The sequence below is a fragment of the Thalassophryne amazonica genome, chromosome 12 (genome assembly GCF_902500255.1).
Source record: "Thalassophryne amazonica chromosome 12, fThaAma1.1, whole genome shotgun sequence".
NCBI lineage: Eukaryota > Metazoa > Chordata > Actinopteri > Batrachoidiformes > Batrachoididae > Thalassophryne > Thalassophryne amazonica.
The window spans coordinates 97777978-97795940 of record NC_047114.1 but is presented as its reverse complement, the minus strand read 5'-3'; the positions used below and the strand labels follow the sequence as shown (position 1 = coordinate 97795940).

The 17963-nt window shown below is 43.6% G+C and overlaps 1 protein-coding gene and 1 long non-coding RNA gene across 2 annotated transcripts in view; one reads left to right on the top strand and one right to left on the bottom strand.

The window, feature by feature from the left end:
- The window catches only part of LOC117521517 (potassium voltage-gated channel subfamily B member 2-like), a 31754-nt gene extending 14528 nt beyond the window's left edge, over window positions 1-17226 (top strand). Inside the window, exons 2-3 of the mRNA XM_034182831.1 lie at window positions 3306-4033; window positions 14469-17226. Coding sequence (XP_034038722.1) covers window positions 3422-4033; window positions 14469-16421 — 2565 coding nt within the window. The 5' untranslated portion in view covers window positions 3306-3421 and the 3' untranslated portion in view covers window positions 16422-17226. The remainder of the gene's footprint in view (window positions 1-3305; window positions 4034-14468) is intronic.
- Window positions 2170-9133, bottom strand: LOC117521519. Its single transcript, XR_004563957.1, has 3 exons — window positions 8904-9133; window positions 4371-4375; window positions 2170-2182 (listed from the first exon to the last, which is right to left on the bottom strand). It is a non-coding gene; the product is annotated as an uncharacterized LOC117521519 (long non-coding RNA).
- Window positions 17227-17963: the final 737 nt, after the last annotated feature.

Below are 17963 nucleotides of genomic sequence, written 5' to 3'. Positions count from 1 at the left end.
GTTTTACATCCTCATTGAAGACAACTTTGGATGCTGTAGCTCCTCTGAAAAAGAGAGCTTTAAATCAGAAGTGTCTGACTCCGTGGTATAACTCACAAACTCGTAGCTTAAAGCAGATAACCCGTAAGTTGGAGAGGAAATGGCGTCTCACTAATTTAGAAGATCTTCACTTAGCCTGGAAAAAGAGTCTGTTGCTCTATAAAAAAGCCCTCCGTAAAGCTAGGACATCTTTCTACTCATCACTAATTGAAGAAAATAAGAACAACCCCAGGTTTCTTTTCAGCACTGTAGCCAGGCTGACAAAGAGTCAGAGCTCTATTGAGCTGAGTATTCCATTAACTTTAACTAGTAATGACTTCATGACTTTCTTTGCTAACAAAATTTTAACTATTAGAGAAAAAATTACTCATAACCATCCCAAAGACGTATCGTTATCTTTGGCTGCTTTCAGTGATGCCGGTATTTGGTTAGACTCTTTCTCTCCGATTGTTCTGTCTGAGTTATTCTCATTAGTTACTTCATCCAAACCATCAACATGTTTATTAGACCCCATTCCTACCAGGCTGCTCAAGGAAGCCCTACCATTATTTAATGCTTCGATCTTAAATATGATCAATCTATCTTTGTTAGTTGGCTATGTACCACAGGCTTTTAAGGTGGCAGTAATTAAACCATTACTTAAAAAAGCCATCACTTGACCCAGCTATCTTAGCTAATTATAGGCCAATCTCCAACCTTCCTTTTCTCTCAAAAATTCTTGAAAGGGTAGTTGTAAAACAGCTAACTGATCATCTGCAGAGGAATGGTCTATTTGAAGAGTTTCAGTCAGGTTTTAGAATTCATCATAGTACAGAAACGGCATTAGTGAAGGTTACAAATGATCTTCTTATGGCCTCGGACAGTGGACTCATCTCTGTGCTTGTTCTGTTAGACCTCAGTGCTGCTTTTGATACTGTTGACCATAAAATTTTATTACAGAGATTAGAGCATGCCATAGGTATTAAAGGCACTGCGCTGCGGTGGTTTGAATCATATTTGTCTAATAGATTACAATTTGTTCATGTAAATGGGGAATCTTCTTCACAGACTAAAGTTAATTATGGAGTTCCACAAGGTTCTGTGCTAGGACCAATTTTATTTACTTTATACATGCTTCCCTTAGGCAGTATTATTAGACGGTATTGCTTAAATTTTCATTGTTACGCAGATGATACCCAGCTTTATCTATCCATGAAGCCAGAGGACACACACCAATTAGCTAAACTGCAGGATTGTCTTACAGACATAAAGACATGGATGACCTCTAATTTCCTGCTTTTAAACTCAGATAAAACTGAAGTTATTGTACTTGGCCCCACAAATCTTAGAAACATGGTGTCTAACCAGATCCTTACTCTGGATGGCATTACCCTGACCTCTAGTAATACTGTGAGAAATCTTGGAGTCATTTTTGATCAGGATATGTCATTCAAAGCGCATATTAAACAAATATGTAGGACTGCTTTTTTGCATTTACGCAATATCTCTAAAATCAGAAAGGTCTTGTCTCAGAGTGATGCTGAAAAACTAATTCATGCATTTATTTCCTCTAGGCTGGACTATTGTAATTCATTATTATCAGGTTGTCCTAAAAGTTCCCTAAAAAGCCTTCAGTTAATTCAAAATGCTGCAGCTAGAGTACTGACGGGGACTAGAAGGAGAGAGCATATCTCACCCATATTGGCCTCTCTTCATTGGCTTCCTGTTAATTCTAGAATAGAATTTAAAATTCTTCTTCTTACTTATAAGGTTTGAATAATCAGGTCCCGTCTTATCTTAGGGACCTCGTAGTACCATATCACCCCAATAGAGCGCTTCGCTCTCAGACTGCAGGCTTACTTGTAGTTCCTAGGGTTTGTAAGAGTAGAATGGGAGGCAGAGCCTTCAGCTTTCAGGCTCCTCTCCTGTGGAACCAGCTCCCAATTCAGATCAGGGAGACAGACACCCTCTCTACTTTTAAGATTAGGCTTAAAACTTTCCTTTTTGCTAAAGCTTATAGTTAGGGCTGGATCAGGTGACCCTGAACCATCCCTTAGTTATGCTGCTATAGACGTAGACTGCTGGGGGGTTCCCATGATGCACTGTTTCTTTCTCTTTTTGCTCTGTATGCACCACTCTGCATTTAATCATTAGTGATTGATCTCTGCTCCCCTCCACAGCATGTCTTTCTTGGTTCTCTCCCTCAGCCCCAACCAGTCCCAGCAGAAGACTGCCCCTCCCTGAGCCTGGTTCTGCTGGAGGTTTCTTCCTGTTAAAAGGGAGTTTTTCCTTCCCACTGTAGCCAAGTGCTTGCTCACAGGGGGTCGTTTTGACCGTTGGGGTTTTACATAATTATTGTATGGCCTTGCCTTACAATATAAAGCGCCTTGGGGCAACTGTTTGTTGTGATTTGGCGCTATATAAAAAAATTGATTGATTGATTGATTGAATTCAGTTCTTTATATAGTGCCAGATCACAATGCCAGATCAGGGAGGAGGTGAGACAGGCACTGAATAGAGGACAAGTTATTTTGGACAACTGTAAAAATACTGCAGATATGTTGAGGGAGACAGCTAGGAAGGTGCTGGATGTTACATCTGGATCAAGGAAGGAATACAAGTAGACTCAGAGATGTTCAGGAAAGCAGAAGGAGAAAGAGGTTGGCAAAAAAGAACTAGGATAGTCTGAGAGATGATGGAAGCAGAAAGGAGTACGAGGAGATGCAACACAAGGTGAAAAGTAGCAAAAGTGGTGAAAAGTGAGCTGTACATGAAGCTGAACACTATGGAAAGAGAAAAATAACTTTTAGCAGTTGGCCAGACAAAAGGGCTGAGGATGTGCAGCAGGTTAGGGTGATAAAGGATACAAATGGAAATACGCTGACAAGCAAGGAGCATGTGGTGAAAGGGTGGAGGTAATATTTTGAGGAGCTGTTGAACAAAATGAGAGAGAGAGAAATCAGGAAGTGCAAGAGATTCATAGTGATGAAGTGAGAGCAGCTACTGTACGATGAGTGGAAAAACAGTTGGTCCAGGAATGTTTAGGAGAGATGACAGAGGAGTTTTTACATATGTCACACAAACATCACTTAGGTCACAGACAGTCTTTACATATCAGACAGGAGTCTTCATGGACTGTGATGATTTCAGATAAGACAGGACCAGGCAGGAAGCAATCCCTGGTGCAAATTTCCCAGTCAAACTTTAAATGGGAGCAGATGGCAGGACTGGAACAGCTGATGTTCTCTGTTAAATGTTCCACTCTCACCTGTATTCTGTTTTTGCAGTCATGGAGCTAAACAGGCCAACGGTGCGCTGAGGACAGCCGGCTGACTTTGGTGGGCCTGGGCACCCTGAGTCCAAAACCCAGAGGCCGGCACTGTTCATCTCAAAACAAGTCACCATGTCAGCAGCAGCCTACACGGCAAACACGGCCGAAAGGTTCAACTTCAGTACACCCAAAGTCAGCACAGGACACCCACCAGCCTCGGTCCTCCCCCCTGAGCCCATTGAGATCATCCGTATCAAGGCACGTTCCCGGCGCGTGAGGCTCAATATCGGAGGTCTCATGCATGAAGTAATGTGGAGAACACTAGACCGGCTACCGAGAACCCGTCTAGGAAGGCTAAGAGACTGCAACACCCACGAGTCCTTGTTAGAGATCTGTGATGACTACAGTCTCTCTGATAATGAGTACTTCTTTGATCGCCACCCGGTGGCCTTCTCCTCCATCCTCAACTTCTACCGAACAGGGAAGCTGCACATGATGGAGGAGATGTGTGCCCTGTCCTTTGGCCAGGAGCTGGACTACTGGGGCATTGATGAGATCTACCTAGAGTCCTGTTGCCAGGCTCGCTATCACCAGAAGAAGGAGCAAATGAACGAGGAGCTGAGGAGGGAGGCAGATACTCTGAGGGAGAAGGATGGAGAGGAGGAGGACCAAGGCTGCTTTCCTGACAAGAGGCAGATGCTTTGGGATCTGCTGGAGAAACCAAGCTCATCGTTTGCTGCAAAGGTAAAACAAAAGTGCACAAACTCAGAGGTCCACCTGTGGTGGTTCCGTTTGAATGTGGTGGTTTCAATTTTCAATTTCAATTCATCTAGTTTATATACCACCAGATCACAACAAAGCTGCCTCAAGGCACTTCACACAAGTAAGGTTTAACCTTACCAACCCCCAGAGCAAGAACACAGGCAACAGTGGGAAGGAAAAACTCCCTCTGATGATTTGAGGAAGAAACCTCAAGCAGACCAGACTCAGAGGGCGACCCTCTGCTTGGGCCATTCTAACAGTTACAAGGATTTTACAAAGTTTTACAGAGCTGAAGAAACAGGAAATAGAAAATCAAAACAACACCTGGTGCATCAGCTTCATGGCATAGCATCTTGCGGTCAGTCCAGCATCCCGTGGTCCACAGCCGCCAATCCTGTGTGACACCCTCCGCACCTCAGACAAAGAGAAAAAGAGCAGAATGAGTTGGCCGGGACAACCACACCTAAGGTATAATTCATCAGCATTAAAGCAACAGGAAAGCAGAGAAAATGCTAAGTTGATGCAGAGACTTGTTCCATTACTAATAAAAATTAATTTCAAAGAATATTACCATACTATGCCAGTATGCTAACCATACGAAAGGGAAAATAAGTGTGACTTAAGTCTGGATTTGAAAGTCTCTACAGAATCTGACTGTTTTATTGACGCAGGGAGATCATTCCACAGAACAGGGGCACGATAAGAGAAAGCTCTGTGACCCACAGACTTCTTATTCACCTTAGGGACACAAAGTAGTCCTGCACCCTGAGAACGCAAAGCCGGTACATAGGGTTTAATTAGGTCAGCTAAGTAGGGAGGTACTAGTTCGTGAATAATTTTATAGGTTAATCACGGAACCTTAAAATCTAATCTCACAGTGACAAGAAGCCAGTGAAGAGATGCCAAAATGGTGTAATGTGGTCAAACTTTCTGCTTCATGTCAAAAGTCTGGCTGCAGCATTTTGCACCAATTGGAGAGCCCTAATGCTGGACTGCCATAAACTAGAAAATGGAACACTGCAGTAGTCCAATCTAGAAGAGATAAACGCATGGATCAGGGTCTCAGCATCAGACATAGACAGGATGGGACGAATCTTCACTATATTTTGCAGGTGGAAGAAATATTATGTCATGAAACATAATATCTAACATCCTCGTAATATCTCTAATGTGTACAGTGAGGAAAACAAGTATTTGAACACCCTGCGATTTTACAAGTTCTCCCACTTACAAATCATGGAGGGGTCTGAAATTTTCATCTTAGGTGCATGTCCACTGTGAGAGACATAATCTAAAAAAAAAAAATCTGCAAATCACAATGTATGATTTTTTTAATAATTTATTTGTATGTTACTGCTGCAAATAAGTATTTGAACACCTGTGAAAATCAATGTTAATATTTGGTACAGTAGCCTTTGTTTGCATTTACAGAGGTCAAACGTTTCCTGTAGTTTTTCACCAGGTTTTCACACACTGCAGCAGGGATTTTGGTCCACTCCTCCATACAGATCTTCTCTAGATCTTTCAGCTTTGGAGTTTCAGCTCCCTCCAAAGATTTTCTATTGAGTTCAGGTCTGGAGACTGGCCAGGCCACTCCAGGACCTTGAAATGCTTCTTACGGAGCCTCTCCTTAGTTGCCCTGGCTGTGTGTTTGGGGTCATTGTCATGCTGGAAGACCCAACCATGACCCATCTTCAATGCTCTGACTGAGGGAAGGAGGTTGTTTGCCAAAATCTTGCAATACATGACCCCATCCATCCTCCCTTCAATACGGTGCAGTCGTCCTGTCCCCTTTGCAGAAGAGCACCCCCAGAGTATGATGTTTCCACCCCCATGCTTCACGGTTGGGATGGTTTTCTTGGGGTTGTTCTCATCCTCTAAACATGGTAAGTGGAGTTGATTCCAAAAAGCTCTATTCTGGTCTCATCTGACCACATGACCTTCTCCCATGCCTCCCCTGGATGATCCAGATGGTCACTGGTGAACTTCAAACGGGCCTGGACATGTGCTGGCTTGAGCAGGGGGACCTTGCTGCCCTGCAGGATTTCAAACCATGACAGCATCATGTGTTACTAATGTAATCTTTGTGACTGTGGTCCCAGCTCTCTTCAGGTCATTGACCAGGTCCTCCTGTGTAGTTCTGAGCTTTCTCAGAATCATCCTTACCCCACAAAGTGAGATCTTGCATGGAATCCCAGACCGAGGGAGATTGACAGTCATCTTGTGTTTCTTCCACTTTCTAATAAATAATCATAACAGTTGTTGTCTTCTACCAAGCTGCTTGCCTGTTGTCCTGTAGTCCATCCCAGCCTTGTGCAGGTCTACAGTTTTGTCCCTGGTGTCCTTAGACAGCTCTTTGGTCTTGACTATGGTGGACAGGTTGGAGTGTGATTGATTGAGTGTGTGAACAGGTGTCTTTTATACAGGTAACAAGTTCAAACAGGTGCAATTAATACAGGTAAAGAGTGCAGAATAAGAGGGCTTCTTAAAGAAAAATTAACAGGTCTGTGTGAGCCAGAATTCTTGCTGGTTGGTAGGTGTTCAAATACTTATTTGCAGCATTAACATACAAATTAATTATTAAAAAATCATACATTGTGTTTTCTGGATTTTTTTTTTTTTTTTTTTTTTTTTTATTATGTCTCTCACAGTGGACATGCACCTAAGATAAAAATTTCAGACCCCTCCATGATTTCTAAGTGGGAGAACTTGCAAAACCGCAGGGTGTTCAAATACTTATTTTCCTCACTGTAGGTCAAAGGACATCACAGGATCAAAAATTACCCCAAGGTTCCTCACTTTGTCCGTGTGATGTATGACACACAAGCCTAGGTTAAGAGTTCGCTGGTTAAACGGATGCTGATGTCTCGCTGGACCAAAAACCATCATTTCCGTCTTCTCCGAGTTTAAAAGTAAGAAATTGCTAGACATCCAACTTTTCATTGATGCAAGGCAATCTTCTAAGGATTTTAAGTGTAGGAGATTACCAGCAGTTATCGGCATGTATAACTATCATTAGCATAGCAACAAAAGGTAATCCCAAAACAATGCAATATGTGCCCAAGGGGTGCTATATAAAGGGAGAAAGCAGGGGGCCCAAGATGGATCAAGATGGATGGATAATTTTTCAATACACTAGGGCCAATATTAGATTTCTTAAGTAACAGTTTAATCACTGCAGATTTGTAACATTTAGGAACAGATCGTGAATCTAATGACATAATGATTGCTTTTCCAAAACAGTTGGCCCAAGAGTGGGCCACAGGTCCTTAAACAGTTTTGTTGGTATAGGGTTAAACTTGTAACATCTGCTATTAGCTGGGATATGTTTAACCTAATGCCATCTATTTTCTTCTCAAAGTAATCTAGAAAAAAATCTTGGGCTGTAAAGGGAGAGCAACTTACAGGTGGTTGTCCATGAATAAGTGTTGTCGCCGTGTCGAACAGGAACTTTGAATTATGTTTGTTTTTGTTGATCAAATCAGAGTAACAGGCCCACTTTGTAGCCAGTAGTACATGGTGATAGTCTAGAATAGCATCGCACCATGTGAGGTGGAATACGTCTAATTTTGAACTACACCATTTTTGTTCTAGAACTCTAGATTTATGCTTGAGGCCATGGAGGTAATTATTGAACCAAGGCGTTTCTGTTTGGAGGCTGGGGTGTTAATACAGGTGGAGCGATCATGTCAAGTGTAGTTTTGAGTGCCGAGTTTAAATTTTCCATAAGACTATCTACTGAATGGTCATTTTCCAAAAGTGATGCTAAGATATCAGGCAGTCTGGCATCAAGTTCAGTTGTAATTGAAGAGTTGATGTGTCACCACAATAATAAATAAGGTTTTTGTTCCAGTAGACATGGCAACGAGATATAAGTGAGTGATCACAGACCACTGACACAAGATGTATGATGCCTATATTTGTGACAGCAATACCTTGAACAAGGACTAAATCCAAGATATTTCCACAAATGTGTGTTGAACCCTGAATGCATTGCTGGAATCCTAATACATCCATAATGTCCATAAATGATTTGCAGAGGGGCTCAGAAGGCTTATTTATATGAATGTTGAAGTCACCAGCAATCAGAATGTTATTTGTGCGGGTTGCCACATTAGAGATAAACTCACCAAAATCATGCAAGAATTCAGAATATGGGCCCAAGGGCCTATATACGGTGACAAAATAACTTGCTTGATTTTTATTCTTATGACCTTGGCTATACATAGTATCCTGGGCAGAGCGGAGAGTCAGATGTTCAAACGAATTATATTTTAGACCCCCAACAGCTAGTAAGCTAAACCGAGATTTATAAATTAGAGCAACACCCCCGGTTTGCTTCATATCATGAGGGACATGACTAAATGTGTACACCGGTGAGCAGGCTTCATTTAAAGGGAGGACAGCAGCAGGTTTAAGCCAGGTTTCACATAAACCAATCATATCTAAGTGGTGTTCCATAATTAGATTGTCTATCAACAGTGATTTTGAGGACAGTGACCTTATGTTAATGAGACCCAAACTAAGGACCTCAGTGGGGTTGACAATTGGACTATTGGGATTTGGGGGTGGTTCCAAAGTAGTATATATAAGATGCCTAAAATTAGGTTTGGGTTTAAGAAGTTTCACACGGGTTGAAGGTAGCAGACACAAAATATTTAATATTGCAGGAACAGCCAGTGGGGCATCCTCAATTTTAATGTTATCCAATGTAGTAACAAGTATTAAGTTTGCAAAACATATCCCTCTAAGATCTTTATGGACACATCTGTGGAAACAGGCCACAGTCTCAACTTGACAAAGTTCCCTCCCTGCCACATAAACTGCACTTTCACCAGTGGATGTTCTGCACTAATTTCCTCACTAGGCTAATGGATTCAATAACCACATTAGTCATAAGCCCTGCAGGTTCTCTAATCACCTGCTCCATGGCCTGCTGTAGAGTGCTAATGTTACCCTCCCTGTAGAGCTCTATCTATGTTCGCATCGCAGATAAGATGGCAGTGCCTTCCCCGGTAGGGTGAAGGGTGTCCAGCATCAGCAAGCCATGGTGGCCCCAAAAAGAAGGGCAGTTATCAAAGAATCTAAAGCCTTGCCTTTTGCACCAGCCACCTATTCAACAACATCAGGCTACTAAATGTCTCATCATTACCCCAGGAGAGGAGGAGACCACAGACTATTAAATCAGTGGTTCTGTTTGAATATGGTGGTTGTAGAGCTGGGCAGCGATTAAAAATTTTAATTGTGATTAATCGCATGAGTTCCATGATTAATCATGATTAAGCCCACTGTTATATGCAAAATCCAAAAATGAATTCAAAAGTAGTGTATAGCACCATTTTATTTTAAATGTTCTGCCATATGAACAAAAGTGCCATAATGTTTGTTCTGCAAACACTGCATTGAAATAAATGTGGTCAGATCTCAGAAAGAAATAGCTGATATCTATTTGTAAGACCCTTATGAATGCAGTAAAGTAAATCTGCAAGCCCAAATTTGTAATTCAGCGGAGAAATCTTCATTTAAAAATGACAAATTTGCAGCTAAAATTTGGCCCTCAGCGAAAACTGTTTGTACATCCGGGTCATTGCAGTGACGTCCGGACGAAGACGGAGCGCTCCCGCCTTCAGTCTGATCCCGCATTGAAATTGATTTTATCTGTTAGTAATGTTACTGTTATACACATCCTGGTTTCAACATCCAAAAGTAAGCTGCAATGAATGTGAGATACAGCTCTGCATGCTCAGATCAGCGGCGACATCGACAGCGGGCGACGTTCTTCCCCGACGCCTCGCTCTCTGCCTCCGCTGCGCTTACTGAGTCTGCGTGCTCGGTAAACACCGAAGCGGGCCACTCACATCGCCCCCGTGTCTGCTGTGCAGCTGGCACCACGTCCCTGTCTACTGAATGGAGGTGCAGCCAACTTGGCAAAAGTCCAGAGACTACGCTCGCTGTTTTGATGCGGAGCGGCTGGTGACACCTGTTGCTGCAAGGACAGACTTTCCGCAGTGCCGCATGTCTCGGTAATTGGAGCCGCAGAGCTCCATGGCCGCTGAGAGAGGTTTATATCTTTTTAATGACTTGGATTCTTTGCGGGTCCCGCCTCCGTACCCTGCGACAGTAACACCGGAGGCGAAAGACAGTAGATTTTCAATGCGACACCACTCAATCAAACGGGCGTATGAAAAAGTCAGCCAAAATAATTTTCAAGCACAAATAAAAGAAATGTGTACTCACCAAAGTTTAAAAAAAAAGTAGATCCTTCTGTATAAGACAAGAAAAAGGTGCAGATGCAAACTGACGTAAATCCACAAATTACAGTTGGTGCGCGCAATGCATGCTGGGAGAGGGTCTTTTCCCTGACGTCTCAGCAGCGTCCCGGATGTGCTGACAGTTTTGCGGAGGGCTAAATTTTAGCTGTAAATTTGTCATTTTTAAATGAAGATTTCTCAGTTGAATGACAGATCTGGGCTTGCAGATTTACTTTACTATATTCAGAAGGATCTTATGTGTAAATATAAGTCATTTTTTGGTCCAAAGATCAGGTCTACTTTAACAACAGCATTTTGTTTATGCAGTTGCAGTTAAAAAAAAACCCAGTGATGTCCAGTAGTCCCCAATGAGAGCAACAGTGAGTGCACGTTGTAAAGTTGTGGCTTTTGCAGTCCTCTCCTTTATGGTGCATCGCCAGGGTATCTCATAGGTGCCATCTTTTTGTTGCGATTCTCAGAATGTCTCTCAGCCCGACGTCTTCCACAATACTAATCAGCCTGCAGTCTGTAGCAATCCATTTTGCTGTCGCATTTGTGAGCTTCTCTTGCCTTTGTTTATCAATAGTTCTCCCACATGCTGCATCTAATGCGCTGCAGTGTGTTTTGTTGAATGATTTGCTGGTATCAGTTGTGTGTGCTGCATTTACGTGATATTTAAGACTTGAAGTACTCTGCTGATAAGAAAATGCAGCTTTGCAGTGGCTGCAAATAACTTTGGTTCTGTCAACTACGCCAGCTGGAAGCACTTTAAAATGAAAATGGCCATGTAAAAGTTCCATGCCCTTCTCCATGTCCGTGGCAGCAGTCAGCGGCAGACTTACAAAACAAAAGTCTGTGAGCAACAGACTCTTACAATTAAAAAAGAAAAACAACTGCGTTAACGTGTGCTAAAAAAATTGTCTGCATTAATTAATGCGTTAACATGATAATAACATGTTAACTTGCCCAGCCCTGGGTGGCTGTGTTTGAATGTGGAGGTTCTGTTTAAATGTGGTGGTTCTGCTTTACTGTGGCAGTCCTGTGGTTGTGTTTGAATGTGGTGGATCTGTGGTTCTGTTGAAGGTGGTGTTTCTGGTTGAATGTGGTGGTTCTGTTTGAAAGTGGTGGTTCTGTGGTTCTGTTGAATGGGGTGGTTCTTTTTGAAGGTGTTGTGTGGGCCGCCAGAAGAGGAGGTACTGCTGGCCCACCACCAGAGGGCGCCCTGTCTGGAGTGCGGGCTCCAGGCACCAGAGGGCGCAGCCGCCTCACAGGAGCAGCCAGGGTGACAGCTGTCACGCATCACCTGCAACAGCTGTTACCAATCATCTGATCGGCAGGAGTATATCAGCAGGACGACGTCTCCACCTCTTTGCCGAGATATCGTTTCTACCTGGAAGGTAACGTACTCAGCTGACTGTTTGACAGTGATCTTTGTGACTTTTGTGCGTTGTTAGTTGACGCCTTTTCCAACGAGAGGTGGAGGTAGTTTTCCTGCCGTGCGGATTCCTGGGTGCAAACGCGCCCACATTTAATTGTCTTTTTGTTCCTCGCCAGCAGTACCAGGTCCGACACGCGGAGGCAGTGGCCACCTGGGAATTCGGGACTTGGCGGCTCCAGTATTCCCGGGGTCTGGTGGCGGAGGAAATCGTGTGGTTCCGGTTCTGCTTTGGACAGACGTCTCCTATCTTCGAGCCTGCCCACACGACACCTTTTGTGAATTGACTTTTGTCTATTGTTATAATCTGTTGTATTTGTTGTGCACATTCACAACAGTAAAGTGTTGTTATTTGACCTACTCCATTGTCCGTTCATTTGCGCCCCCTGTTGTGGGTCCGTGTACCTACACTTTCCCAACAGAAGGTGGTGTTTCTGTGGTTCTGTTTGAAGGTGGTGGTTCTGTGGTTCTGTTGAATGTGGTGGTTCTGTTTGAAGGTGGTGGTGGTGTTTCTGTGGTTCTGTTGAATGTGGTGGTTCTGGTTGAAAGTGGTGGTTCTGTGGTTCTGTTGAAGGTGGTGGTTCTGGTTGAAAGTGGTGGTTCTGTGGTTCTGTTGAAGGTGGTGGTTCTGGTTGAAAGTGGTGGTTCTGTGGTTCTGTTGAAGGTGGTGGTTCTGGTTGAAAGTGGTGGTTCTGTGGTTCTGTTGAAGGTGGTGGTTCTGGTTGAAAGTGGTGGTTCTGTGGTTCGGTTGAAGGTGGTGGTTCTGGTTGAAAGTGGTGGTTCTGTGGTTCTGTTGAAGGTGGTGGTTCTGGTTGAAAGTGGTGGTTCTGTGGTTCTGTGGTTCGGTTGAAGGTGGTGGTTCTGGTTGAAAGTGGGTGTTCTGTGGTTCGTGGTTCTGTTTAAGGTGGTGTTCTGGTTGAAAGGTGTTCTGTTTAAGGTGGTGGTTATGGGGTGAAAGTGGTGGTTCGGTTGAAGGTGGTGGTTCTGGTTGAAGGTGGTGGTTCTGTTGAAGGTGGTGGTTCTGGTTGAAAGTGGTGGTTCTGGTTGAAGGTGGTGGTTCTGTTGAAGGTGGTGGTGGTTCTGTTGAAGGTGGTGGTTCTGGTTGAAAGTGGTGGTGGTTCTGTTGAAGGTGGTGGTTCTGGTTGAAAGTGGTGGTGGTTCTGTTGAAGGTGGTGGTTCTGGTTGAAAGTGGTGGTGGTTCTGTTGAAGGTGGTGGTTCTGTGGTTCTGTTTTAATGTGGTGGTTCTGTTTCAAGGTGGTGGTTCTGTTTCAAGGTGGTGGTTCTGTGGTTCCGTTGAATGTGGTGTCTCTGGTTGAAGGTGGTGGTTCTGTTGAATGTGGTGGTTCCGTTTCACCGTGACGGCCTTGTGGTTCCGTGTGAAGGTCCGGTCTTTTCCTCGGTTTCCCTGCAGCCTGGTTCTCTGTTATGAGGACAGCCTGAATAATCACTTCTGACCTTTCTCTGTACTGTCTATAGATAGAAACAAAATCCTATTACAGTGATCCAAAAATGTCCAAGAAGAGCTTCTTCAGCTCGTGCGCTCAGGCTGGATAGCGTGCACGTCGTGTGTTAATCTGTCAGACTGCAAAAACGCTGTTTCAAGGAAAGGTCAAAGGGCATTCATTAGAGTGCAGGTCAAAGCCCCATTATGACTTTACTGGGATTAAACACAAAAACTAATTTAGATGGATTCCAGGCAACATCATGTGCCTGATTTACTTAAAGTCAGCGTGTGTCAAAACGTGCATGTTGATTTACTCATGATAACGTTTTACTGAGGATTGTGTCTTTCCAATGTGCACAATTCTCAGAAAAAAATGACAACCTAAATGTCATCTAAAAAAAACAATTAAAAAAAAACATCTCTGAAAAACGACAAAGTAATGCCAAAGTGATTCTCAAAAAGTCATCTTAAATGATGATGAAAAAGCCATCACAGAAAAACTACAATCAAAAACCAAAACCATAAAAGGCATCTCAAAAAGGTGACTCTCAAACACGCTCTTAGAAAAATGACAATCAAAAAAATCATCTCAGAAAAACAACCACCAAAAAGTAATCTCAGAAAACAACAATCAAGAAAGTGACAATCAAAAAGTTATCTCAGAAAACGGCAGTCAAACAGGTATATTGGATAAACTACAAACTGCAAAAAAAAACACTACTTTCAAAAATCACCTAAAAAATTTGAATGACCATAAAGTCATCCAACAAAAACTGTACAATTAAAAAGACATCTCTTAAAAATGGTGCAAAAACTTGCCAGAAAAAAAAACTATACAATGAATAATTTGTTCTATAAAAATTCTGCAATCAGAAAATCATCTCACAAAAACTGTAGTCAATAAAACGTCTCCGAAACAATGTATAATCAGAGTCTCATAAAAACTGTGAAAACAAAAATGTCTCTCAAAAAAGGCCACTCAAAAATTTTCATGATTCCAAGCCATGCCGTCACTACAGTATTAGACTGAGTCTGATCCAGAATCAGAAACTAGAATGATGTCAGCATACTGTGTAGACCAGTGGTTCTCCAAGTGGCCCTCAAGTACCTCCTGATTCCTGACCTGCTCATTTCTGTTTAATGAGCTAATCGGCTTGTAGCAGAGGACTGAACTATGCACGTTAGGAGGTACTTGAGAACCTCTTTGAGAACCAGTGGTACAGATAAGTTCTTACCTGAAGACCTGAGCAAACACAATTACTCATCGTCTGTTCTTTCTTCTGTAGATCCTGGCCATGGTCTCCATCTTGTTCATCATCATGTCCACCATCTCATTGTCACTCAACACACTTCCAGAGCTGCAGGTGGTGGATGAGTTTGGTCAGTTCAATGACAATCCCAGTTTAGCCCATGTGGAAGCTGTCTGCATTGCCTGGTTCACGATGGAGTATGTTCTGCGCCTGTTGTCAGCACCCAGCAAGTGGAGTTTCATCAAAGCTCCACTTAACATCATTGACTTGTTGGCTATACTGCCTTACTATGTGACAGTCTGCCTAACTGAATCCAGTAAGAGCGTGATGCAGTTCCAGAATGTGCGTCGTGTGGTCCAGATCTTCCGCATCATGAGAATCCTGAGGATCCTGAAACTGGCCCGCCACTCAACGGGCCTCCAGTCTTTGGGCTTCACTTTGAGGAGGAGCTACAATGAATTGGGTCTGCTGATCCTCTTCTTGGCTATGGGCATTATGATATTCTCTAGCTTGGTGTTCTTTGCTGAGAAGGATGAGGATGCCACAAAATTCACCAGTATTCCCGCTTCTTTCTGGTGGGCTACTATCACAATGACCACAGTTGGCTATGGAGATATCTACCCGCAGACTTTGCTGGGTAAGATTGTTGGAGGGTTATGCTGCATTGCAGGTGTGCTGGTCATTGCATTGCCTATTCCCATCATTGTCAATAATTTCTCTGAGTTCTACAGAGAGCAGAAGAGGCAGGAGAAGGCCATCAAGAGGAGAGAAGCTCTTGAAAGAGCAAAAAGGAGTGGTAGCATTGTCTCCATCAATGTAAAGGACACATTTGCTCATAGTCTGGAGCTAACAGATGTACTGGTGGAAAAGAAAGAGGACAGCAAGCATATTGTGGACAACCATGTGTCACCCAGCCGTTGGCGATATGACAAACACTCCTCCAATGCAGGGTTGGGCAGCCCAGGCCGGTCCCAGCATTCTGCATATCAGGAGGTCAATCAGCTCAGCCAACCCGAACAAGCAAAGGTGCCATCTGGCAAACGGGCTTCACAACAAGCAAATGCAATGCAGCTGGAATTCACTAACAAGAAGACAAAAAGCACTCAGGAGAAGCCAGAAAAAATTACTGAGGAGGAGATAGAGATGAAGGCCGTGGCATCAACATGTTCCCAGCATGCACCGGGAAAAGAACAAACCTCACCTCAAGTTAGCCTCAGCTCAAAGATGGTAGAGAATTTATGTGGGGAAACAGAGAGAAGCGCTTTGCTCCCAAGTACCGGAGAGAGTTCATTTTGTGCTCAACAGCAGCGTATACCCCCTCCCTTAGACCTTCGTCAGATCAGCAACATGAACAGGTACCCGGACTGCGTGCAGCCAACGTGCATCATCCAAGAGGGTCTCTATGAGCTCGTCTCCAGCCCCAGAGAGAGTGGGACTGCAGAAGAAGGTGTTGCATCAGAATCAGCTGAATGTTTTGGGATAAACAGCAACTTGCAAGATCACAGCTGCCCTCAGAAGACCAGAGTCCTCCAGGCTGACTTCACTGGCTCAAACGAGGACTTGCGTATGGCAGTGGTGGCACCTGTGGGCACCCCAGCTGAGTCTACTCAACGACCATCTAATGACACAGTTGGCAGGTTTTCTCCAACTTGTAGCTTGTCAGTGCAGAAAATGAATTCTGGTCTGGAGCTCTTACAATCTGTCAGTTCAGGCAACTCCCAGGGAGGAAGTGTGGGTTCAGTGTCCAGGAGCTCAGCAGATGATGGACATCTCAGAGATTTAAGCTACCAAGGGAGGAATCACACGGAGTCCTCTGTTGCTGGATCAGGCAGCTCTATGAGCTCCATGTCCTCCAAACTGGCTCCGCTCAACTGCACGCAACAGCTGGGTGCTGTGGCAGGAGGCGAGGGAGCAGATGGAGAGAAACAGGACAATCACATCATTCTGGATGGAAGCTTGATGCCACCTTGCGGAAATATGAAAAACTGATGACACTGCAGTGTGATGATCAGGATGATGGCAACGACAGAGCAGGAACCATCATCATAAACCACGAGACTCTTCGGACCTGGGTTCTTCTATTTGCCTCAGTGCTCCAGCTTCATGAACAGTGAAGCACATGTCATGTCCTCGGGGTTTCTTTGCAGAACTGAAGCAGGAGCCATGAGAACTGAGTCAGCACTCAGAAACATGAAGTAAATTACTGGTTTTATATTTGTTGAAGGAAGTTTGACACCAGACTTGGACATTATGTAATGCTAGACTGGATTTGGGACAGACTGGTCTCTTGGTGTCCAGACTCAGGACTCCTCCATCAGTCAGCTGGAACATTACTGCAGTGTGTAAGTCAGAATCAGAGATGTTGTCATGTGTGATCCAGGAAGTTACCGTCATGGACAATGAGTCCACGGTGTCGTGAACAGTGGTGCCTGTTTTTGTTTCACACGTCTGCACTGAAACCTGTAAGTGTACGTTCAGACACAGGGTGAGGACAGAAGAAGACAGGCCCCACAGGGACGACCTCTGTAGACTGAAGACATGGTCAGGGTCTTACGGTCCTTTTGTAGTCCAGTCTGACACTGTTAAAGTTCACCTGACATCCAGGAGGTGCCCAATGAATATGTGGTAGAATAACAATTATTTTTTTTTTTTTGATTGATGTAGTCAAACATCACGTCTGGTTCATAACAAAGACATCTGTCCAGGTGACACAAACTCTGAAATGTCCCTTTCATGCATTTGCACAAATAGAATAAAGGTTATGCAAATCTGAAATCATGTTTTCAAGAAACTTCAGCCTCTCTGGGATAATCTACGTAGTTCAGATTAGACAAATCTAGGTACGGTGGTTTCTGATCTGGACCTGGTACACTGTGATCCAGATTTTTTTTGGGGGGGTTGTCAGCGAGATATCCATTTCTTGCAGTTTCACTGAAAACAATAAAGGTTTCACCACACCCTGTCTGAGATAATCTCATCCAGATTGGACAAATCCAGTGGCGGCTGGCCAATTGGGGGCGCTGGGGCCCCACCCTCCCAGCTGTGGAGGGGAAAAGTGATAAAATATATTTTTTTATAAAGTATTATCAATGTCAGTTTTACTTAATAGTTTGTGCCTACATGTAATCTGAATTATTAAAACATTTCCACCAACTGACTCTCATTCAACAGTGCATTTCCACCGACAGAATTACAGAACGTATCATTTCTCTTCTTGGGCGCTCACTCAAAGAGCCACTTGAAGTGCAGCGAAATGACCAATTGTGTATGTTGCTAAGGAAGATAATAAATATTTGGCCAATCAGCATCGCCAAATTTAACGGCTTGGGTCACCCGTGGATTTATCAAAGTGCTGCTGTTTTTGCCAGAAACACAACCCCCACCGACATTTGGGTTATATTTATTTTTTTGTCTCCGTGTGATTTGCTGGAGTAAGTTGAAGAACTACAGGGACTTGGTTCGCATTGCCGGTAGTAAGTCAAACCTGTTTCCAGTGCACACTGGCTTTGTCACCGGTTCTGTTCATTATTT